The sequence below is a fragment of the Miscanthus floridulus genome, chromosome 18 (genome assembly GCF_019320115.1).
Source record: "Miscanthus floridulus cultivar M001 chromosome 18, ASM1932011v1, whole genome shotgun sequence".
Classification (NCBI taxonomy): domain Eukaryota; kingdom Viridiplantae; phylum Streptophyta; class Magnoliopsida; order Poales; family Poaceae; genus Miscanthus; species Miscanthus floridulus.
The window spans coordinates 54,110,233-54,135,934 of record NC_089597.1 but is presented as its reverse complement, the minus strand read 5'-3'; the positions used below and the strand labels follow the sequence as shown (position 1 = coordinate 54,135,934).

Below are 25,702 nucleotides of genomic sequence, written 5' to 3'. Positions count from 1 at the left end.
GGGGTCGGACGAGGCGGAGCCCGTCCTCAGACATCGGACGAGGCGGAGCCCATCCTCGAAGGTCGGACGAGACAGAGCCAACTCTCAAGAGAATTAACGTTGATGGTTATTTGCTTCTCCTTTTCAGGTACCATAGTATTGATCTCAGACATAAGGTATTTTTATACCTACAAATTTTTTAGCCACGGGCACAAAATCAAACCCACACCAAAATAGTACCCGTATCCTCACGGTTTTTATCCATGGGCATGCGGGTTATTTGTACCCATCCATCCGCCTGTTCGGTTGACTGATTTGTATCGTTGGTAGTTTGTGAAAAAGTACCACTGACTGATTTGTGTGAGAGAAAAAATACTGTTCCAATCGTAAACCAGCCACAGCCCAAACGAACACACTGCATACTCGCGACCTAACCCGGAGTCCCCGACACAGCTGACTCCCTCGAGCCTCGTCCTCATCCGTCGTCACCGGTTGCTTCCCCCGCCGCCTTGCGCCTCCATGCTCTCTCAGGTACCTCCTCCACCGCCCCGCGGCCGTCCCCTCCTCCGAACGGCTCGATCGTCACTAGGCATCACCAGCACCGCGTAGTACGGCCAACGAACCCTAGATCCACTGCTGGATCATCCGGGAGGCAGCTGCCTGCTGCTTGATTGCTTCTTCTCTGAGCGATCTGATTACTTGCATTCTGATCCCTTGTGGTGATGCTTGGGTGGTGGTTTCCTGGATTTGCCTGTAGATGATCTAGAAGTTAGTATGTTGGTGTGGAGTCAATATTGATTGGTTGTGTTACATCCTTGAGGAATGATGCTTGATTGGTGCTCTTCTGGATTTGCTGTGGAGATGATCTGGAACTTATGATACTGGTGGATCTAGTTATTATACTATAGTTATGCTGTTAAGCATATACTTTTGAGTGAGTAGTATAGATTATAAGACATGTAGTGCAATATAACAAAACATTTTGAGATGGGAACTAAGTGGTCTGCAACTGTGTCAAGATGCTGCTCTTAGTTCCTTTCCACCTTTTGTTTCAGATCTGTTTTCATGATGTTGAACTAGGTTGCTTGATCATGACTGTGCTCTTTTGTTGCTGTGTGGGCTTGTTCTTTTAATCTTATGGTATTTATTGCAGCAAGTTGCTTGAAGAATCAGTATATGTAGTTGTAGCGCATTTTTGTATGGTCAGTTCTATTCAGCTTAGATATAATGCATTTCGTGCTGTGCTGATCAAAGTCTCTTTCATTTGTTTTTAGCAATGATGGGAACAGAAGGCATTGCAGCCACAGTCATTGAGGACCCCGAACCCTCGATTCCACCTGGATTTGGACCTTTTGCTGCCCCGGCATCATGGGGAAACGATGTTAAACCTGCTGATGCTCATTCTAGTTCTGTTTTAGCATTACAGAGCATCGACGACGATGTGGAAATTTTGGAATATCTATCCAGTTCAGTGGATCGCAAGAGTGACACAGGTTGCAGTATTTCTGGGAGCAATACCTGTAGGAAATCACTGCGCAATAGACCTCCAATAGATTATAGTCGCTTTGATCAGATTGCATATGAAGATTCTGATGCTGAAGTAGCAGACAAGGTTGCACTTAATTTACTATTCCATCCTTATTTCTTCACCAGTTACCTGAATTTTATCATGATGTTAATGCCTCGCACAATATTGCTCAACTCTATGGATAGGGTGTAAGTTCAGTGAAACATAGACAACAATTCCCTAAAGGAGTACTTCGAGGATGTCCAGAATGTGCCGATTGTCAAAAGGTTTGTGTAATTCTGAAAATTGATGGATAGCGTCCACAAAGGTGTTGTTGTGTTGCTTATATCACATCACATCATTCAGGTTATTGCAAGATGGAATCCATCTGGTGCACGTAGGCCTGTTCTTGATGAGGCTCCTGTTTACTATCCTACCGAGGAGGTTTGTTGCCACATTGTATTGTATCAGTACTTTCACTGCACTGAATTTGTTTTTGCATACACTAATCTTACGATATCTTCTTATGGATCAGGAATTCCAGGACACCTTAAAATACATTGAGAGTATCCGCCCAACAGCAGAACCATATGGGTTATGCCGTATTGTTCCACCAGCTTCATGGAAGCCTCCATGCCTTCTTAAAGAGAAAAACATTTGGGAATGCTCAAAATTTTCTACTCGGGTACAGAAGGTTGACAAGCTCCAAAATCGTAAATCGTCCAAGAAGAGCAGAAGAGGTGGAATGATGAAGAAGCGTAGAAAGATTTCAGAGACTGAAGAAATCAATCACAATCAAATTGGAATGCAGCAAAACCAAGAGAGATTTGGATTTGAACCAGGACCAGAGTTCACACTACAGATGTTTCAAAAGTATGCAGATGACTTCAGTGATCAGTATTTTATGAAAGATAAATGCAGAGATTCACCACCGTCAGTGGAAGATATCGAAGGCGAGTATTGGCGCATAGTTGAAAGGCCAACAGAAGAGATAGAGGTATAAAAAAACTTAGCAAAGAGTAGTATCTATTCCCATTGCAATTTAAGCTTTGAAATGCAATTGTGTCAGTCCTGGATTTTTGACATTTTCCAATAATGGCCGTGTTAGAGAATTTCTTGTTTAGTTTGCAGTTAAGCTCTTACTGCTGTATATGATTTCTGACATGCATGTAGTTCTAAATAGTCATAGCACTTGCATGTGATATCTTACTTGGTAGCGTCTGTGTTTACATATACAGGACTAGTTATGCTACTTTTTAACTGATCAGAAAATCCATTCTCATATAGGTAATATATGGTGCCGATTTGGAGACTGGAACTTTTGGCAGCGGGTTTCCAAAGTTATGTCCTGAAATGAAATCTGATGTGGAGGATAAATATGCACAATCTGGGTGGAATCTAAATAACTTGCCTAGACTACAAGGTTCAGTTCTTTCTTTTGAAGGTGGCGACATTTCTGGTGTTTTAGTGCCTTGGGTTTATGTAGGCATGTGTTTTTCATCTTTCTGCTGGGTAAGATGCTTGTGATATTCTCTTTAGTTTCATAGTTTGTGATTGATGTCATTGATTATGGAAGCTTTATTATGGACTTATGGTATCCATCCTGAGATATTTCACTGATTTGAATTGTGCTTGTTGACAGCATGTTGAAGATCATCATTTGTACTCACTGAACTACATGCATTGGGGTGCTCCAAAGATGTGGTATGGAGTTCCGGGAAAGGATGCTGTGAATTTGGAGGCTGCAATGAGGAAACATCTTCCTGAGTTGTTTGAGGAGCAACCTGATTTGCTTCACAACCTAGTAAGTTTTCTCTCTTGGTGATTTTTTTCTCAAACAATAGTTTCAGGTATAAAGCTTCCCTAGATAATGGTTAACTATGGATTATGCTTATGTGGCTATTCTGTGACTATGTTTTTGCACTTCTTAGGCATTTCAAACTCTACTTCCCTCGTATATGCAAGTTACAATCAGATATATTCCTAAATGAAAATGCTAATTCCTTCTGCAGGTTACTCAGTTTTCACCATCATTGCTTAAATCTGAAGGAGTACCAGTCTACCGTTGTGTTCAGCATGAGGGAGAGTTTGTCCTGACATTCCCACGGGCATACCATGCTGGTTTTAATTGTGGCTTCAATTGTGCAGAAGCTGTTAATGTGGCACCCATTGATTGGTTGCCAGTTGGACAAAATGCTGTTGAGCTTTATCGTGAACAAGCTCGGAAAATAACTATCTCCCATGATAAGCTGTTGCTTGGGGCTGCAAGGGAAGCAATAAGAGCTCAATGGGAGGTCCTATTTCTCAAGAGGAATTCTGCTGATAACTTGAGGTGGAAAAGCATATGTGGACCTGATAGCACAATATGCAAGTCACTGAAGGTAAATGCCAGCCACAATATATAACTACGTAATTAGTGTCAGTTGTTTCAATTTCAGTGGAATCTAATATTTTTTAAATCACTCTACTTAGGTACGAATTGAAATGGAGTTGGCACAAAGACAAAATATATCCTCTCCATGTCAATCTAGGAAAATGGATACCGAATTTGATTCTACTGATAGGGAATGTGCATTGTGCTACTATGATCTGCATCTTTCAGCTTCTGGATGTCCATGCTCCCCAGAGAAATATGCTTGCCTGGTACATGCAAAGCAGCTTTGCTCATGTGATTGGAACAAAAGGTTTTTCCTATTTCGTTATGATGTCAATGAGTTGAATATCTTAGCTGATGCTTTAGGGGGAAAGCTAAGTGCCATTCACAGATGGGGTGTCTCTGATCTTGGATTAAGTTTGAGCTCGTGTGTTAAACGGGAAAAGGTCCAAGATTCTAAGACTGTTCGCAGATTAACTGATGGCCCAAGACGGTCCTACATGTCGCAGGCATCAACAGTATCGTTGGTTCCTTCTTCTGTTAGCACTGAACAGAAAAACAATGAAAATAAGACACTGGATTTAGGTTGTCCAGTTACGAATTTACTTAAAATAAGTTCGGAGGCAAATAATGCGTGTCCTTTGACAAAGCAGATAAAATCAGAAAATGTCTCACAGCTAAAGGAGCCATGTGTGAAGAATGAATTATCATGTCCGACCAGCAATGGTACCAGCCGACAACATAATGGAGGGATTGGAGGCCACAAAGTTGCAGCACCAAGCTTGATGGTTCCTTCTGGTCAATCATTTCCTGCAAATGCTGTGACAAGACCCTTAATTACTTCAGGTGAATCCGTGAGAAGTACGCATGTCTTGGCAGTATTTAAAGAGAGTAGAGAAACCTCTTGCCAAACTGGAGACTGTACATCTTCACTTACACTTAGGGAGTATCATAACAGGCCACTGTCAATGATTGATAATGGAGCTAACATGAAGCCAGATCTGGAAAACTTAGACAATTCTCATAGGTTGATGGCATTATCAGACTTCAATGCAACTCTATGTCATTCTTACAAAGATCAAACATTCTTAACACCAGAAACTAATACCTCAGTGATGACTGAGAAAGATAGCAGTCAGGCCCGTACTGCAAGCCAGCAGTTTGTCAATACTGCTTCAAGAACACAAAATGTGTCTCAGGAACCATTGTGTAGTGTCACTGCTCCAAAGCAACTCATAGATCCTCAAGTTGTGAAAAATTCATATGGTGTTTTTGGTTCAGGCAGTGTCCATCTTGGGCATCCAACCGTTGGTAATCAGCAACTAAATGAGAGATGGCATCAAAGACAATCTGATACTCTATCCAGTGTGGAAGTTAGAGCTAGGGGCCATTCAGCTATGATAGTGCAGCCTGCTCTGGAAAATCACAGCAGAAATGGAGTTGCACAGAAGGGTCCTCGCATAGCTAACATTGTACATAGATTCAAGTGCTCTGTTGAACCTATAGAAATTGGTGTTGTGCTATCTGGGAAGTTGTGGTCCTCAAGTCAAGCAATCTTCCCAAAAGGTTTGTTTTGGCAGATTGATATACCTCTAGACATCTTGAGCATTTATGATATCAGGGTGAACACTTCTGGATTTTATCATGCTATTGGAATGTTTCCTTATTGTTATCTACTTATCTGAATACCTTCATTCAGAGATTTGAATTTCATCTGCAGTTTGTTCCATATTTTGCTATGTTCTTTTAGCGTGTTTTCCCTTTGCAAATGCAGGGTTTAAGAGCAGAGTAAAATACTTCAGTGTTGTAGATCCAGTACAAATGACATACTACATATCTGAAATATTGGACGCTGGACAGCAGGGACCCCTTTTTATGGTAAATTTTCGTTTTTTGTGCCTTCCATATATTTATACATATCCGTTCTTCAGTGTCTTGATATTTTATTGCATTTACAGGTGACTGTAGAAAACTGTCCTGGTGAAATTTTCATAAACATCTCTCCTACCAAGTGCTGGAACATGGTTCGTGAAAGGCTCAATATGGAAATAAGGAGGCAGATCAATATGGGAAGAGCTAACCTTCCTACACTACAGCCTCCAGGATCAGTTGATGGTCATGAAATGTTCGGGTTGTTAACACCAGCAATAGTTCAGGTGTGGCATTAATGCTTGGCATTCACTTGACATTCTATGCAACACACTGTTACACATGATGGAAATGCTCTTTTATGGTTCTAATTGACATTTTTTTGGAATTTAATGGCAGGCAATTGAGGCTCGGGACAGAGATCACGTCTGTACAGAGTACTGGCGATCAAGGTCCCATGTTACAACTGAGAATCGAGACAATCAGAATATGCCACCTCAGGATCCATTGCTTATTGCACTGAGGGGGCTCTTCCAGCGGGCTAATTGTGATGAACTGCGAGCACTACACAGTTTACTGATGAGCAATAGAACCCTGGATGACAGTTCTAGGCAGCAGGCTTGCCAAATCCTCGATGAGGAGATTGCAAAGCAATGGCACTGACCAGCGTAAATACAGGCTGTTGTACTAACCAATTGTAGTTGGCATGAATTTTTTTGACGGGATCAAGCAGTTTTAACTATTAAGGCTTGCTTCTTCCATTGCCCTTGTGCCCATTCTTTTCATTCTTGTGACCATACCCAATTCTGTAAGAATTGCTACCTTATTGAGTGATATAGGTGCCTCATCTACTACTATCGTGTTGCAAATTATGATCCTTATTTTTTTTTCTTGATCAGTTATTGCAAGTGGTGTCAACAAGCATGAGGCTACAGCTGCATCACCTGCAAGGAAGTCAAAAGTAAGAAGCACATTCATTTGTAATGACATCATAATGTTCTTTATTCCCATTTCATTGTGGTTCCTCAATATTTCTGAAATAGTTGTGGCTGACTATTATGTTACCAATTGACAAGGGTGAGCAACTTATTATAAGATGTAGCTGGGTCATCATATTCCTTTGTTCTTGAAATCTGTTAACCATGCATGCTTGTCTGATGTAAACCACCCTTAGATTCCGGATGTAAACCACCCTTAGATTCCGGATAGTCGGTCATTATTGAGATTATTCCAGAAGTTGTATTCTTTGTGGAGCAAACAATGATTTATATGTATTCACTTGGCATGCATGGTGTAACATTAACTAACTGTGTTTCATATAAAATGTATCAGCATTCCATGCCTGTGCCAACTTCCTTTTAACAAACAATGTACCCAATTCTTCTGAAGGACTGATATGTATCATTCCTTGTTCTACCATGTAAGGACTAGCCGATGAACAGTGACAACTTTGGCTGAACTCATTTTTATGTAATTTGCAAAATTAATGGCTATTTTCATCTGCAATCAGTAGAGCAATTTTCCTTGGTAGTTTTCAATAGAATAGAGAAAAATGTATTTTCGTTTATGCGTACTTTGCATTTTGCATAGAAGTGGTATACTGTATGTCTAGATGTATCGTCATGCACTAGCACACACTACCTCTGTCCCAGAATAAATCAATTCCTAGAGTTATCTTAAGCCAAACTTTTTTTTAAGTTTGACCTGATTTTATAGAAAAGAACACAAGAGTTATGAAACCAAATTGTTATCATTAGATACACCATAATATATATATATATATATATATATATATATATATATATATATATATATATATATATATATATATATATATATATATATATATATATATATATATACTCAATTGGTGTCATAAACATTTGTGCTCTTTTCTATAAATCTGGCAAAATATAAAAAAAGTTCGACTCAAGACAAGTCTAGGAATTGATTTATTTAGAGATGGAGGGAGTATAATGGTTCCTGTTGATTTCTAAGAAATGAAGGCTTCAATGGTCCACTGCCAAAATAAATAATTTCTACCTTTCTAGGTCTTATATATAACACAGAGATGGTAGATGTCACATCGATCTGTAAAGCCTCCCCCCCTCCCTCCTCTCTACGTTGTTTCTTTCGGAGTACTAGCTGACCTGTCCAAATAGGGATAGCATGGTAGATTCATACAAATATGTAACCTGGTATAAGTTCAATAGGAGGCAAGACAATGAGTCATGACTTCATGAGCTAGACGAGTGCATAGGTCCAGTCCGGAGTCCCAGTCAGCAAAGGTTGAGCTGGGCCTTTGAGAAGTTCCTTATGAATGGATGACGATTTTACGGAGCTATACCGAGGTAATGAGAAAGTATACTTATGCATGTGATTGACATGCGGAATGTAAATTGAGGCCAAAAGAATGAAGATACTGAAAATGAGTCTGAGGTAACATAATTTCTGAATTTGAGCTGTTGCTTTTGCCTTCTGTCACGGACTCGATCTTCAATTCCAGCAGGTAACACGGACACAATAAATCATCTCTGTTTTCCTCAAGTACCTGTCAGTACTGTTAAAGGGGGAAAAAAAGCATAAATTCACTTCTTCCATTTATGAGAGAGCAGAAAAAGGAAATGCTGGTTGTGGAGACACTGCATGTTGAGGTGTTTCCGTGTTTGCTATTCAACAATGGTAATGCATGTCATCTGGAACACTGGACAACCGATGGCTTTAGCTAAACGGCATCATGAGTTCTGTAACTTCTGATGGGCAATATTGAACTCGGAACGACATTTTAATTGCAAGTGTTTATGTGCTGCACAAATGGCCAAGCCAAGTTGATGATTACTCAAAGGTTATCAAACAGATCAAAGTAAAAATGGAGAACACAGCAGTGCACTAAACATTGTGCAGCAACCTATAGCTGTTACTCTCTCCGTTCCAAATCGCAAGTCGTTTTGGTTTTTTTAGGTATATTGTTTTTGCTATATACCTGGATATATACACTATGACTGATACAAAACAAAAATACATTAGTAACAAAGAATCTAGAAAAATCAAAACAGACTTGTAGTTTGGAGTGAAGGGAGTGTAAACAGTCGAACCTATGATTAGTTCAGGGCATTGAACAATCCTTGGACTTGGCTGCCATCTCTTCACACGCCTTGTCAAATGTAGAGTTGTAGACATCATTGGCAATTTCTTCTTGGTTTTCCGCCAGCTTGCGATGTCGTTCACACCTCCTTTTCCTTGTATAAAATAAAGCTTGGCGCAAGGCATGCCATCCTTTTCTTACTAAATTGGCAGCCTCATGAATATTTCTGAACTGAAAGCTATGGGAAGAAATTACATTGCTTTTCTACTCTTACCACCCGGTGCTTGCGTGCACCATTGCTTATATACTAGGAGCATGTAGTCTTTGAGAGACATTTCGATGTGTGGAGAGGTCGCTGAGCATGTATGAAACAAGATGTGTGACCAGCGACTTTTTGGTTAGAAACACGATAGTGAAGATGGCGGGGATCAATATGGGAGAACCATCACGGAGGCCCACTTGCACAGGAGAAGGACCATAGACTATCCATAGAATTACTCAACTGAGAGGTTGGCCCTCACGTGGGCATCCCTGCGAGGGGCTTCAACCAGGATTAGGCGAAAAGCTGAGCTTCTCGATACCTCGAGAAAAAATCAACGTCGTCAACAGGAGTTTGCTTCTCTGTCTCATTTAAGCTTCTGCACGTTACATGCTTGTGTGCCTACGTTTGTAGTTTAGCTTGTTAGGCTACTATAGGATTGGAATCTAGGTTGCGTAATTCTTTTCTGATAAAGATAGCAACATACTTAGCAAAATTTTAATACACATATAGATAGATATCTTGCATAGCTTTTGATAAGTAGAATTAGAGGCCAAGTAGTCTTAGAAAGCCTAATTTACCTCCCCGCTCATAGGTGTTACGGTTCCTACACACATATAAAGGGGATGATGTTTTCTCAATCTAGTGAAGCACATATCCCTTATATACTACAATTCACTTTTCTCAATCTCCTACTTTAGATTTCAGAAAAGAGAATCCAGTGGAGATGCTATAACTAATGAACTCTTTTATTATGTTTTATATATAGGCATGCACACATAGCAATTATCAATCCAAAGCTAGACTAAATATTGTTATAGATATGCAACAATTATCAATCCAAAGCTAGGTACGATTGATCGATCGCATGCCAATTATCACTGAACCTGAAGCTTTTTGTTTCTTTTTATTTTTTTTGGGAATTGAAACATGGAGTTGTTGAGCAAAGACTTTAGCCTGTTCGTTTCGGCTTATTCGCTCGTATCTGGTTTATAATCCAATGGTTTGAACAATGTTTTTCTCTTACATCAAACCAGCCAGTAGTACTTTTAGCCATGGCTTATAAGCCAATTCAGCCGAAACGAACAGGTTGTTTGCATTTCTTTTCCCACACACAGTTAAATGACCTAGTAGTGGCTTACGAGTGCAGGACAGCTGCACGGCGATCGCTCCTACGTGTTTGGCTACCCTGGTGCATGTCTAGATATTGCGATACAAAAAAATTTAAAGGTTGCTACTAGCTGTTCCCTTCCCAGCTAAATTTTGCTCAGTTTTGTATGCGAGACGTAGATGCATGTATCTTTCTGGACATGTGTGTGTGTCCGATGGCCGTCGGTTTAATTTGTATTGCGCGCGTGTGTAAATGCTACTTGAGTCTTGAGTATGTTTTTTTTTGGACATTTTGTTGTGCTTGATGGAGGATACATACGCGACTTCATTACCCAAACATTTCGTGACAGGGAAAACTGGAACACCAGCAGGAGCGTTAAAACACTTATTCGCTTTACTCTACTTTTATTTTGCCTTGCTTGCACATTCTGAGTGCAAACAAACATGTGTAATTGTAACGGCATAGACCTACTCAACCCCACCTACGTAGAAACATGTTTGCGCTTTCGTCCTCACTTTATGCAAAACGGTTAACCAAAGGTTACCACGCGTCCTTGGCATGGCTATTTAAGTCAGTTCGGTCGTTCTTGAATTCACAGTTTGGGACTAAACCCCTTGTTGCACAGTGTTTCGTGATGTTACAGTAATCCACGCGTGCAGTTACAGTGCCTCTCGGCCCAACCGGAATTCAGCCCATTTAAGCTGGGATGTTACAGTAATCTTCACCCGCAAGTAATTAAGTGAGCATCAGGACTTCTTTTTATTTACTTATGAAAAAAAAATGGATGACACTAAAAGGTGAAATTACCGGTATTATTACGACCTTGCCCGTATCTAACCCCGTACGAGTAGTTTCAACTAGGAAGATCTGGTAGTAGTTTTTAATTCATGACCTTGCTGACGGAAGCGAGCGCGTTTAGTAGTTTAACGGAGTACTAAGTCGATATATATTATAGCTAGCAGCTCCGCTGTCATCATCATTCATCACCCTCAAATGGATTGTAGGACGTGGGAGTCTAACGGTGAATGGAGTGAGGAATAATGTTGAGATGATCCATAACTGCTTTGTTCTCCTGGTGAGCTTCTTCGTTCGCTTTCTTGGCCACATAGCAACATAGCAACACAGAGAGGACTGGTTTTACGACGCGTTTGGTTGGAGCTTCTGTAACGTAATCTGATTCCATCGTTATCCATTTGCGTTGCTTTTTGTACGTTTGTTTCAAGCGGCCTCGCAGTCAGTTACGGTGATATCCGATACGGACGCGTGGAAACGATATATACAGCTCCCCTGTTAGAGTTATTTGTTAATGTTGCTGCTCCTTCCATTCCCACGCTGAACCAAACAAAACATGGAATCATCCAGTTTGGAACCGGTAACGGTGTGTACTGATTACATTGACGTTTCCATTTGCATTTTTGAACCAAACAGCACCCGGCCCTGTGACCGCTGCGGGAGAGAGACGCCGAGACTATTTGACTCAGAACTTGTTTCAAAAAAAAAAAAACTATTTGACTCAGAACAAAACTAGAATTGTACCCCCTTCGCTCTAATTTATAGGTTGTTTTGGATTTTCTAGATACTCAACTTTTATTACGCATCTAAACATAGTGTATATCTAGGTGTATGAAAAAAACTAGTTACTTAAAAAAGCCAAAACGATGTTTGGGATAGAGGGTGGTATAATTTTTTAAGAACAAGGGAGTAATATACTCTTACTCAAAAAATGGAGTAATATACTCCCTCCGTCCCATAAATAAGAGTCGCTATAGACTTGTGCCGGTCAAATTTTCTTAAGTTTAACTATACTTTAAAACAAAATATAATAACATTTGTATCTTTAAATAATTTTATTATAAAAATATATTCAACGATCTATCTAATAATATTAATTATGTACTATAAATATTAATAATATTTTTTTATATATATTTGGCCAAAGTTATTCATGTTTCACTTGAGAAGTGAAAATAATTTTTTTATGGAACGGGTGGAGTACAATGTAGATGCAAATGTGCCCTACTACTACTCGTTCAAGCAAGCGACAAAAGTAACATTGGGTTGTACGAAGTCACCCAGTAGCAACAATGCTCAGTTCATATATGAGTTAAAAAACCCGGTGGATATTCCAAAATGAGCCATCCCATCGGTTTGCAAAACCAAATGAGATGGGCCATAATTCCAGGTTTCCAAGAAATCAGCCCAAGCCCGGAAACTGAAAAACGGGGAGAAAACCCACCGGGCTGACGGCGGCAGAGGCCACAGCCCACAGAACTGCAGAAACCACCGCCGTCATAGCAACGCCCAAAGCGGAAGCAAGCCAGTTATCAAAAAAAAAAAAAAAAAAAAAAAAACTGATCTCGTCGTCTACAAAGTACTCCGTACTGTACAGACAGCAGCGCACTGCACTCTTCTCTCTTCTCTTAAGTCTGCACATCCTCCCTCCCGGACACGACAGGGCAGCCAAACCCGAGCGCCCAGAGCAAACAATCCCATGCCGACCGCTTCCATGGCCGTGGCCTCGACCGCGCGGCCGCCAACGCCAACACCGGCGCCGCCGGCGCAGCTGGGGTCGCTGTGGTCGACGCTGGAGGACCAGCGCGGGGCGGCGGTCCCGCTGCTCTCCTCGGCCTGGACCCTGCCGACCACCTCCCAGGACGGGGACGGGGAGGAGCAGCGGCCCAAGGAGGGCCTTCTCCGCCGGGCCGGCAGCGCCGTGGCCCGCTGGTGGGGGGCGGCGTGCGGCGCGGTGGCGGAGCTGTGGGCGTTCGCGCGGGCCGACCCGCGGAAGCCCGTGTTCGCGGGGAAGGTCGCGCTCGCGCTCGCGCTCATCTCGCTGCTCGTCTTCCTCCGGGAGCCGCGCGACATCGTCAGCCACTCCAGTCTGGGCGATCCTCACCGTTGTCGTCGTCTTCGAGTTCAGCATCGGTGCGCGCCGCCTTTGACTTTCCCTGGGTTTACTTGCGTTCAATTCAAGGTGTCATCTTTAGCTATGGTCCCTCTACTGTTCAGTCTTGATTGAAATTCCTTCGTTTGTCAAATCTCTTGCGTGCCTTCATCTTCTTTTGGGATCTTTGTGCTGCCCTGCCCTTGTCTCTGTTCCGACACATCAGTTCTTGGAGCATGGCCACATATATAGTATTAAATCGAAGCGGATGAATAAACACTTCCGTCCAATGTTCATCTGATCTGCAGATTAGCAACTGCCGTTGCATTCAAAATCACTCGGGCCTGCTATTATGAGATCAGTTGACCGAGTGATCTTAAAAATGTCTCTGTTCCGACACATCTGATCTTAAAAATGTCATTATGAGATCTCTTCTTTTGGGCAATGATAAAGAGATGTTAGGTTTGTACTCCCAGCAATGTACCACACGGATCCACTTTTAGGTGACCGAAGTGAATCAGTTGTTCCGTGCAGAGACAGGAAAACTCTTCCATTTGGCCCATCTGTTGGGATGAAAACGGTCGAAAACGGTCGCAAAACCCCTCAACCGTTTTCTACATTTACATTTGAATACGAAAACGAAAGCGAAAACGGTAAAGCCGGACACGAAAACGAACACGAACCTACGGAATATCGAAAACGAACCAATTCGAGCAGAATTATGTTGAACACGGTCGGTATACTGAAAATTCAATATGGAATACCGACCCGTAGAGTCCATAACAATTAACAAGTGCATGACCCAAGCACATAACAATTACCAAGTGCATGATCAAGTTCAAGCGCATATAATAATTAACAAGTGCATGACCCTTGGTCTTAAGTATTAACACAATAGCTGACAGCCTGACACACAAATACAAGTCTAGAACAAGCAATTAACACTAACAGATAACAAAACATCTACAGTTCATCAGCATCATCCATGAGGTCAGGATCACTTTCCATGTCTTTTGCTTCCTCATCCCCCCTCCTTGTCCTTTTCCTACAAGTTTGCAAAGTGAATTCAAATTAGATGTAGCAACTAGCATATTTCAGAGCACGCAGTCAATAAACATACCTCAATTTTCAGTTTAGCCACAACATTAGCCAAAGCCTCAACCTCAAGATCACTCACAATTGATCCAACCATTTTAGAATCTGAACAAAAAATGAGAAAGGAAAATAATCAATGCATTATTCTACTGCAATTATAAGTGTGTCTAACTAAAAAAAACAGATAAAATGAGCACCTTTTCTTGCTGCAGCAACCCAATCCTTTGTGCAAATTAATGCATGTACCATCTCAGGATCAAGACGACTACGATAGGGATCAACAACACGACCAGCAGCACTAAAAGCAGACTCAGGATGCTACTGTTGATACCTGTATGGCCATTACATCACGAACAATTTGCGAAAGGATAGGATATTGTTCTCTCTTGTTTTTCCACCATGCTAAGATGTCAAACTCACCAACAATTTTCAGAAGTGGTTCTGTAATATACCTCTCCAACTCATTTGACTCAACCATAGCAGGTTCACTTGCATCATATAAGAATTCTTCTAGGTCATGGTCTACATTTCCCATTAATATATCAGCTGTGTTACTAGGTCCAGGTGCAGCCCCTTTACTATTTTTCTTTGATGATGCAGGAGCAGAATTAACATAAAAGTTGTACAGTTTCTTTACCACAGTAACAAACTCATCAAGTTCAACTTGATAATGATCACCATAGAACTTCTTCATGTAGTACTATATCAGCCTTTTCTTATACCTAGGATCAAGAAAACAGGCTACAGCTAGAGCAATGTTGGACTGCTGCCAATATTTGTCAAATTTGTCAGTTCATAGCAATTGCCATATCTCTAATTGTAGCATCTCCACTACAGCACCAGTCTCCAAGCAAGAGCTTTATATCACAGAAACCTCTATAAAATAAGTTTGCAGTAGGATATGAAGTGCCAGATAGAATTTCAGTGAGATCATAAAATTTCTTCAAGCAACCATAAATTGTCAATGCATTGTCCCATTCAGCAGAAGATGGAGAAATCTTGGCATACCTACGGCGATTTGAAGACTTCAGCCTAATAAATACATCCTTGTAGTTGTAGTACAAGACATCTCTCCGCATTAGGTAGGTAGAATTCCACCTAGTTGAAACATCCATCGAGATACCCCTCTTTGTATCCAACCCAGCTTCGGTGGCACACATCATAAGCTCTTCCCACTGCAATGGAGACCCTTTCACAGCTAGTACAAGTGATTTGACCTTGCTGATTGTTCCTGAAATAACTTTCAACCCATCTCTAGCAACCAAATTGAGAATATGGCAGGCACATCGAACATGAAAAAACATCCCATCACAAACTAGGGAACTATTAGCATTCTCTTTCAGATCTGAAATTATATCGTTGACAGCCACTTCATTTGAACTAGCATTATCCAAAGTCAAAGCAAACAGTCTATTTTCAATGTACCATTTAACCATAACTTCAGTGAATGACTCAGACAACTTTGCACCAGTATGCCTTCCTTTTACATTGAAGAAACCAATAATTCTCTTTTGTATACGCCAATTATCATCTATCCAATGAATAGTAACACACATGTATCCTTTATTTTGGCATGAGGTCCACATATCCATTGTTGCACTAAAGCGGCACTTGATAGTTTTCAAGTGTGCATACAAAGTTTCCTTTTCTTCAAGATATTTGTCCATTATTTCTTTCCTAACAGTGACACGGGACTTTATTGAAAGCTAGGACGGAGAGATTTTATGAAATCAACAAGATACTCATGCTCAACTATATTGAAAGGATATTCATGCATGGTTATTGCCAAATTCAATTTCTTCAAGCTAGCTTCTTGGTCATATTTGAAAGGCTGAACATGAGCATTTTCACTATCAGGGTTCTTACCAACTTTAAGCTGTTGTTGTCCCTCCACAATACTTTGTTTTGACTTCAAATGGTTCTTGAATGCAGTCGTCCCACATACGCCCTCAGCTCTATACCTCTGATTGCAGTTAGCGAAATTGCAGTATCCCCACAGCTGCTCAAACTGCTTTCCCTCCACCTCGACAACCTCCTTTTTCTTGGTGAAATACTTCCAGACAGACGATGTGCATTTCTTGAACCTCTTGCAAGAAAGGTGAGCCTGCTCTTCATCCTCGTCATCCTGGTCATCATCATCGACATTAATTGGAGTTGTGGTCGCTGGAGTTGTGGTTGTTGCTGGTGCGCCAGCGCCACTAGCCACTGCAACTGGTGTCAACATTTGGAGCAGAAGAACCCATCACTGATGCTGCTGTAGCTGGACTTTCACAAGTTCCACTAGAGCTAATACTTTGAGATGAAGGCCTTTTACTCCTTGATCCTGCCAAGAGCCAAGTGAAACATTGCTAAATCAGTGCATGCCGGTCCCAAATAATCAAGCAAAAGGTCCCCAATAGCCAAGCTTCATCAATAGCAAAAGCAATAATCAAGCAATCGGTCCTAAATTAGTACCTGCTGCTGGAGAAGTCAGTTGCTGCCGGTGCCGATGCCGCTGCTCGATGCTGCCGGCGGCGCTAGAAGGTGGCGCACGCTCTTGGTCTTGGACTTGCCCTTGATCTTCGATCCAGGAGCAGAACCCCCTTCTCTAGCTCCGGTGGGTGCCATCGATGGCCGGGGTGGCGGCGCTGCCTCGTGGCTGGGTGGCGGCCGGTGGCGCTGGCGGGCTGGGGACTGGGGAGTGGGCTAGGGACGCGGGCAGCCGTGGAAGAGGAGGCGCGGCCGTCGCGGACTCGCGGTCGCGTCACCATGTCGCCACTCGCGCCGCGCGGCGAGGATAGGGGATACGGAGGGGATTAGGGGCGCCGGCAGGGAGCCAGGGAGGGATAGGGTCCAGGGAGGAGTCGGAGGAGTGGAGGACTGAGGAGATTAGGGTTGTCATTGGGCTGGGCTGTAGAGTGGGCTTTGTGGGCTGGGCTGTGCGTACTGCGTAGTGGACCAAATTCGGTTTAAACCGAATTTAGAAAACGGTACACTCCTGAATTAAACGTAGAAAAGTAGAAAACTGGTTGGAAAAAAGCTAAACCATTTCGTTCCGTTTTCGAATTTGATAGTCTGAATTTCGAACCGAATTCGAATTTGTCCGAAAAATGCGAAATCGATTGGTTCAAATGTAGAAAACGATGCGGTTCGGTTCGGAATATTTCCGTACCGTTTTCATCCCTACTGTTGAACGTGCCCCCTGCTTTTGGCATCGCTCGAAGACCTGGTGATAGAGCGGCTTTTGACATTGCTGAAGATCCGGTGGTAGATGGATTAAGAAATGGTGCTTGCGTAGTTTATGTTGTTGGCTGGCATATTTTATTTCAACCTGTGTGCAGTGGGATGTGTAACTTTATTAAAACTATATTCACAATGGTGATGGACCACAACTTCTTAAAATTTAGGCCAGATGCTTCTTGAGACATCTTCAAAGTCCAAACTATCATACCTTAAAATTTAATCCGGGCACAATTGCTTATTAAAGTATGGGTATCATCAAATTTATTTGGAAACCCTTTTTGTGTAGGTCTAATGTAAGAGCTCAGAGAATAATGGCTACTCAAATGGACTAAACAAATACAATTTGGAAGAAAAAGTAAGATTGGTTGTTAAATATTGTAGGTATTGTTTCTGTGATGCAGAAAGTTTAAAAAACATAGATAAATGCTTTGTTTAGCAATGTTTTCTGATCGTCCGATTAATCACGATTAATCGCGATTAATCGTCCTTATCGGTACTTAGCACTCGATTAGGTCCTCCGATTCGATCAGAGCGATCAGAAACCTGATCGTCCGATTAATCGTCGATTAATCGCGATTAATCGTCCGATTAGGTCTCTTTACCGATCAACACTTAGGATGACATATATGAATATATAGTATATGGTATATTATATAGTATATGGTATATTATATATGTACCATACATATATATATATAGTATATGGTATATAGTATATGGTATATGCTCGATGTCTACTATATAAATAGTAATGCTCGATGTCTACTGTATAGTATATGGTATATGCTCGATGTCTACTATGGTATATAAATATATATATGAATATATAGTAATGCTCGATGTCTACTATATAAATATATAGTATATGGTATATTATATATATACCATACATATATGATATATACTTATATAGTCCTGCTATATGCTAGACGATTATATGGACGATTAGACCGATCAGAGGTCGATTAATCGTCCTGATCGTCGATTAATCGTCCTGATCGTCCTAATCGGTACCAGACCGATTAGGAACGATAAGCCGATCAGAAAACATTGTTGTTTAGTACTTGGGACTTAAATAAGTGTACCTCTGATTAATCACGAGGGAAGGTTTTTTATTTGCAACTAAGAAAGCTGTTCTTTTTTATACCTTTCGTTTTTGTCACTGGTCTATTGAGGTGCTTGTTTTTTTTTTCTTTTTCATTTTTTGCTTAGATGGAAAATTTTCAACTTGAAGAAGATGGGTCCAGTGGCTGTGCACACCTGCAAATTCATTTGTTCATATTCTGTAATTGATTTTAGTCAGTGTTGATGCAGGTGCAACCTTAAGCAAAGGTTTTAATCGGGGATTGGGGACACTAACTGCAGGAGCTTTTGCTCTAGCAGTTGCAGAATTGTCCAAACATCTGGGAAAACTGGAGGAAGTAATTCTTATAACAAGCATCCTTATTGTTGGTGAGCACTTACATTCTGAGAGCATTCGATTTTTTTTTTTCTCAATGGGGCCTATGAATATATCTAAAGTGCAATTTTCCTTGTTTATATTGGTAGCCTTTGTCACAACCTTGACAAAGCTGCATCCGAAGATGAAGCCGTATGAGTATGGATTCCGTGTGTTCTTGTTGACATTCTGTTATGTTATGGTCTCTGGGTACAACACTGGGAAATTCACTGATACAGCTACAAGCAGATTTATATTGATTGCTATTGGTGCTGCTGTCAGTCTTGGAATCAATATAGGCATCTACCCAATCTGGGCGGGAGAGGATTTGCACAACTTGATAGCAAAGAATTTCACTGGTGTTGCAAAATCCTTGGAAGGTATGACCTTGCATGCTGCTCAAACTTCAGAGTATTTCCAATGCTGGAGAAGTTAAAATATGGTGTTTCGTGTCCTTGGTCAACTAGTAGCTATTGATTATATATGCTTCTGATTTGTTTATTTCTTGCCAAATCTGCCAAATTAATGACATCAAGTTATATGATTGATACTGTTCAATTGTACATTTGCTCTAGGTTGCGTTGATGGATATCTGAGATGCATGGAATATGAAAGGATTCCTTCAAAAATACTTGTGTATCAAGCATCTGATGATCCTCTATATAGTGGGTACAGGGCAGCTGTTGAGGCATCAGCACAGGAAGAAACCCTGGTTTGTGCTTGCTCTATATTCAACAATCAACAGTCTGCCATGTGTATTTTGGTGAATTTTGGTTAGGTAATTTCTAGTGTGTTTTCAGCTTGGTTTTGCTATATGGGAGCCACCCCATGGCCCTTACAAAACAATGAACTATCCTTGGAGGAGTTTCACCAAAGTTAGTGGAGCATTGAGGCACTGTTCCTTTGCAGTCATGGCATTACATGGTTGCATTCTTTCAGAAATTCAGGTTTGTCCATTTAATGTCAACAACAAACTGTTGAGACTCTGCATCTTTTTTTTCTAAACAAATATATTATGGACATTAGGCTCCACCAGAAAGTAGAAGGGTATTTGCTGCAGAGATTCAAAGAGTGGGACAGGAAGGAGCTAAAGTGTTGCGCGAGCTTGGAAGCAGAGTTAAGACAATGACCAAGCTGAGTTCTTCAGATATTCTGTTCGAAGTTCACATGGCAGCTGAAGTGTTGCAAAAAAAGATTGATGAGACATCATATCTTCTGGTGAACACTGAAAGATGGGATGCTAGCAAGCAAGCTCAAGGAATCAAAGAAGTTTTAAATGGCACCCGTGCTGTGGAAAAGGAAAACAAGAACAAAGAAAACAAGAATGATGGCACCAGTGCTGTGGAAAAAGAAAACAAAGCCAAAGAAAACAACAATGGAGGGGTGGAACCTACCATGGTTGATCAAACTTTAGTGCATCAGTCAAAGAGCTTTCTTGGAAATTCATTTCTGAGCAGATTTGATTCAGCATCAACAATTGACGGTTTTAAGCCACTACTTTCTTGGCCTGCTCGTAGATCATTCCATCCAAACATACCACTTGAAGATGAGGATTCCCAAACATATGAAAGTGCAAGTGCCTTGTCCTTGGCTACATTTGCATCACTTCTGATTGAATTTGTTGCCAGACTACAGAATGTAGTTAATGCATTTGAAGAGTTGAGTGAGAAGGCTAACTTTAAGGATCCTGTGGAGGAGCCTACTGCAAGTTAGCACAAGTGATGTTAGGTTTTTTGAAAAAATACTCAAATTGGTAGGATTCTAGAGTTGACACTGATGACAACCTGCAAGGCTTCAGTTTCAGATGACCATGCAATCCTGTTTTGGCACCCAGTTTCTGTTTAAATTATTTGGGGGTACGGAATGTACACTGAACTTGTAAATGTGCAACCAGATGATTGCAAGCTGTATTGCTGGAGTTCAGTTTACAGCCACAGAAATCATCAATATATATATGGTAAAATGCTGATCTCTGCATCTCCTGTATTGTGTTTTCAGCGCCTTGTAAATAATGTTACACCTGGCTGGTTGCACAAGGGTTCAAAGTATATTTTGTGAATTGCCTGTTTTTCATTCTTTTTTGCACTCACCAGAAAATTTGATCTTGGTTTTTGTATCACTGTGATTTCTTGTTATTTGTTAGTTTTGGTTGTCTTTAATGTATTATTGATGAAAGTTGTGTAGACTGTCTTGCGAATTAGAATCCTTATCACAGTATTCCATCGATCAGAAAACTGTTGATGAAACTGAATACCAATCAGAAATATCACAAGTGTCCCAACCTATATGACATGGCAGTGGTCCTGCCAACTTTTCAAAAAATGAAATACCACAACTGCTGCCTATCGATTATGTTATGCTTCCCCACTTTAATCTTACAAAGTGAGAGATCTCTACAACATAGCAAACATGACTGCTGCTTTTGACTATATACAGGCAGCGGGAATACAAAGTACAATATGCTAGCTATGCTTATCTACCTTTACTTCCTATTTCCCCGTCTTGTAACCGTTTTTCTATCTCGTAGTTACATTTCTCCACACGATTATAACCAAAGAAGAGGAGGGTTCCATGGCAGTTTCAGAATTCAGACGCAGGATTGCACGTCTGTAAGAACAAGCATGGTCAGCTGATTTCACAGTAGCATCTTTGTAGTATTTACAGAAGTTGGTTGTGCAACGCTCGTCGCAGGAAGGAAGGAATTCTGCTTGGTCTGCGAGGGTTGGTGCAGTCTGAATCGATCCACCCGACCTCATTCTCATCATTGTCATAAGCAATCAATTTTCCACGAAGAGAAACATCTGCAACAAATATGAGATAAGGATAAATTTAGCAGGAATAGGATTGGGAAGTCGAAATTTGTCAAGAAAATGACCACCGAATACCTCCGACTATTATTACTGAATCATAACCGATCGTTGTTCCATCGAGCACCCCCAGGCAGACATTGCCCTTATCCTGAAATGAATCCCAGGAAAACCATGATGTTGTATGTGTACTACTGTACTTCAAATAGGAAATGGAGTATACAGTGTTAATCAGATGTAAGAAACATCACATGGGAACCTACACTGATGATCAAGTAATCTTCAGGACGAATGTTGAAGGTTCTGGAGAAGAAAAATCGTTTCTCGAATTGCAGACTCAAGGGCTTGAAAAAATATTTCACATCATCCACAGATCTGAAAAAATGCCTGTCAATTTAGCAAAAAAGGCATATTCAATTAAGAGATTTCAATCATGTTACCTCACTGGAAAATCAGCTTTCATGCAGAAAGGAAGTGTTTTGTCTGAGTCATCTTGTACAAATCGCGGGGATGCAGCCTTCAGCTGTTAAATTAAAAGAAAACATAAGAATTGACCTGTTTTGTGATTACATCTATAGAAGAATTGACACTCACCGAAGATATCAAATTTATAAGAGCCTCATTTGGGAAATATGTATATGTGGACCCACTGTCAAAGATCACTTGAGTCAACTTCCCTTGCACATTGAGCTGCTGATCCCCGTGGTTTACTTGCTGAACTTGGGCTCTGCGTATATCACTGAAGCTCACAAGAAAGAGAAAGTTTCAGTTATAATGACCTAACTGTTATTATTTCAACTTTATATAACAGCGTATTCATGTGCAATTTTATTTCATAGGAAAGGGGTATATATATATATATATATGGCTGTTTTTGCAACTAAATATTTGTGATTTGAGTAGAGACATAGCATGCAGGTCAGTTTCATGGCATTTCCTGATGCATGTGGTGACTGTGATAATAGGGAGAGAGTAACGAGCTATAGAAAAGCAGTTGAGTAATTTTTCCCTTTTATGGTTTCAGTCTCAGAGAGTGACATGAACTGGTAAGATTGCTGAGGATACGTTGCAACACAGCATATCGCAATGTCTAAAAATGATGCATGACATCCAAGGAAAGAATGATAGCCACACGAACTAAAATAATTTTCCATAAGACAGAGGCAACTTACTCTGCTGGACCATCTCGGATAGGGACCCAAGTCATACCCCATCTGGGAATGTAATCATCGCCAAGAAACAAATAACCACCACCACTGGGATCTCTCGTCACACAGTGACCGAAAGCATTGGAAATAGTACCTCGGCTGGCTAACTGTGTAGGAAGGCTTAGTGCCTGGTTGCTCAGGCCGAGAATGCCATCAGTATTTTCTAGTCTGTTCAGAAGAATTCCTTGCTGATCGTATCCACACCTGTATGTGATGGACAAATGGCAGTTAGTTTCTTAGACAATGTGCTAACAACAATCATCATTATACATACATGTCATGATGTTATCAGTTATTGGAAGGTGGACTCATACCCAAACACAATGTCCGCATTTTCCCTTTCACCACCTTCACTGATGAACTGCATATTATCCCTTACATGAACGCCCATAGAGGAGCTTCCGTCGGCATAACTGATATCATAGTCGCACTGATTTGGGTTGTCATGTTGGACTCGATCACAAAGTGGATCACTGGCAGGAACTAGGTTCGTCCGCGCAGGCCTATATACAGGGTGAGCTCCCTGTAACAAGATTGAATAATGTTTATTACAGAATCCAGTGAACTTGGGACAATCCAGCTAATCATGAAAAAGAAGAGCTTCAAATGGGGACTTTGAACCCATGACTTCAGCCCCTCAACCACTAAGCCACATGGAATTTACCACTAATTATTAATTAAGATCATCATGCAGCAACATTGTAGTAAAACGGAGCATGTAGCTGAAATGGTGTGTACATACCTTTGCACAGCTTGTGCATGGCGCGTCGCACTGTATCCATGTTGCATGGCTCCCAGTATCAACATCAAGAAAATAAGGCCTTGGAGGATTGCCCAATGAGATAGTAGTGTAGTATAGCCTGCACAGGTAATAAGGACATTAACATTTAGAAGGAAAATAATGCGATGTTAACAACAGCGGTGATCAGGGCCTACCGACAGCAGTTGGATGTATATATAAACAAGAAAAGACGATCTAAATCATCAAATAGTTATTATACAGTATGTCCGTTTGTTGGCAAGAGTGTTGACTTCGAAGCCAGCAAAGCAGTATCGCTCTAATTTATTGGAAAGTGCACTGTTAATCCAAAATTTAAAAGCAGTAGCGAAGATGAAAACATAAACGGGTTGCTACGTAGATGAGACCCACCCCTCGGTAGAGTGGACCGTGGGCCGTGTGCCGTGTCTGGGGTGTTACAATTACGGCTCGGAATGATGGTCAAGCGTACTTCACAATTCTGTAAAGGAACGACTAGAGTACAAACTCTGCAACTAGCACTAAACAAATGATAGTTCCAACTACTCCCCGAAAACAAACAGCAGAGCGATTAGACTTCGTTGTAATAACTTGGTGGAGCCCCCCTGAAACATGGTATAGCCAACTGAATGGAAAGGGAGAAATGACAAGAGACTCGAAATCATGCGAAAGTGTACAGAAATGCGGGCAATTATTAGGCGGCGAGCTCAAAATCATCGAAGATAGAGCAAAAAGTGTCCGCAATTTGGAGCCGACAAACCGGAATTTGTCAAGGAGTGTCCGCGAACGAGAGAGCCGATAAAGTGATAAACCCAAGGACCAACGCATACTACAAGAAGCGCATTGAACGAGAAAGAAGGCAGCAGACCTTTCCCCCACAGAAAGCAATTAACAACAAGGAACGAACAAATTCCTAGAAACCCAGCTTGTTCGAGAATGTAACAGCAGACGGAATGGAAGACGAAGAACAGATACTGTTGGACAGAACTACGGAACCGAATTCTTGAAGAGGCTACACGCACCCTTCCGGGAAGAGGTTGCCGGTGGAATTCTGCGGCCAGTCGTCGCCGCTGGCCCACTTCGTAGCCCCGCCGCGGCGTGGCTTCGGGTAGAGCGGCAGCAGGAAGGACCTGCGGCCGCCCACCGGGTCGTCGTCGCCGCCATCGTCCTCCCGCGTCTCCAAGAGCCGCCCCGCGTACAGGCAGACGTAGCCCGCCACTGCCACCGCCGCGAGCGCCAGCACCGCCGCGCGCCACAGTGAGGACGTCCCGCGGCCGCTCCTCCTCGTCCTCTGGGGCGTCGGCGTCATGAGGAAGAGAGGAGGCGGGCAACTCGTGGCCGGCGTTGGGGACGACGATCATAACGTACCCGTTGGGAACCCGCTGGTGCTGCTGCTTTCTCCCCTCGTCCTCCTCCGGTGGTGGAGCCGGCGACGGCGACGTCACCGGCGTGGCGGCCATGTCGCTGTCGCTGGAGAGAAGAGAAGCAGGCCGCGCGGCAAACGCAATGCCACGCGAGCTGCGTGCCTCTGCCTGCGAGGGAAGGAGGAAGGCAGGGCGGCGACTGGTTTGTTTCGCGGACTGGGTTTGGTATATGAATCACCGGTCCGCCCCCGAAGGCCAAGTCCCGACGACCCGGCCTGCGAGGTGTCCAGGTGGGGGCAGGACGGGGATTTCGGCGCGCGATTCATCCATCAGTTGCCCAAAAGATTCAACGGCGGTGTGGTGTGGCCTGTCTTTGTCGTGGCCACCTGTAACTGGCATGACCGTCTCTTGGCTGGATGGTACGGTGGTGCGGTAATCCAGTCGTGGACTCGTGGGCTACCTGCGTCCGTTTCTAGATTCAATCAATGCTATATAGGTTGTTTTCACGGCGTGACAATTATGGAATATGTACAAAGTTCTCGATAATAAGAAAGGTATATACGTATACCTTTCAAGTTGGAAATAAATGTTCTATATAGAGTCACCTTTAATTAACCAAGGGGAGAAAAAGTTATGGAAATGGATTTCTCTCCAACTATATTATTATACATGTAAAAAATTGTATAATAATGCCAATTCCAATTTTGACTCTATAAATGAGGTAGACAAGACCACGAATTTCC

The 25,702-nt window shown here is 41.9% G+C and overlaps 1 protein-coding gene and 2 pseudogenes across 1 annotated transcript; 2 read left to right on the top strand and 1 right to left on the bottom strand.

Moving 5' to 3' along the window:
* Window positions 1-396: 396 nt before the first annotated feature.
* LOC136522574 (lysine-specific demethylase JMJ703-like) lies at window positions 397-7,454 on the top strand. Its single transcript, XM_066516382.1, has 13 exons — window positions 397-510; window positions 1,254-1,591; window positions 1,693-1,773; window positions 1,853-1,930; window positions 2,022-2,483; window positions 2,774-2,998; window positions 3,129-3,290; window positions 3,499-3,867; window positions 3,959-5,426; window positions 5,635-5,738; window positions 5,819-6,016; window positions 6,129-6,537; window positions 6,629-7,454. Exons 2-12 carry the CDS (start codon window positions 1,256-1,258, stop codon window positions 6,390-6,392), a joined length of 3,747 nt encoding a protein of 1,248 aa, XP_066372479.1. The 5' UTR covers window positions 397-510; window positions 1,254-1,255; the 3' UTR covers window positions 6,393-6,537; window positions 6,629-7,454.
* Window positions 7,455-12,690: 5,236 nt separating this feature from the next.
* On the top strand, window positions 12,691-20,897 carry LOC136522575 (aluminum-activated malate transporter 4-like; annotated as a pseudogene).
* A 376-nt stretch (window positions 20,898-21,273) lies between these two features.
* LOC136520542 (aspartyl protease APCB1-like) lies at window positions 21,274-25,176 on the bottom strand (annotated as a pseudogene).
* Between the last annotated feature and the right edge of the window lie 526 nt (window positions 25,177-25,702).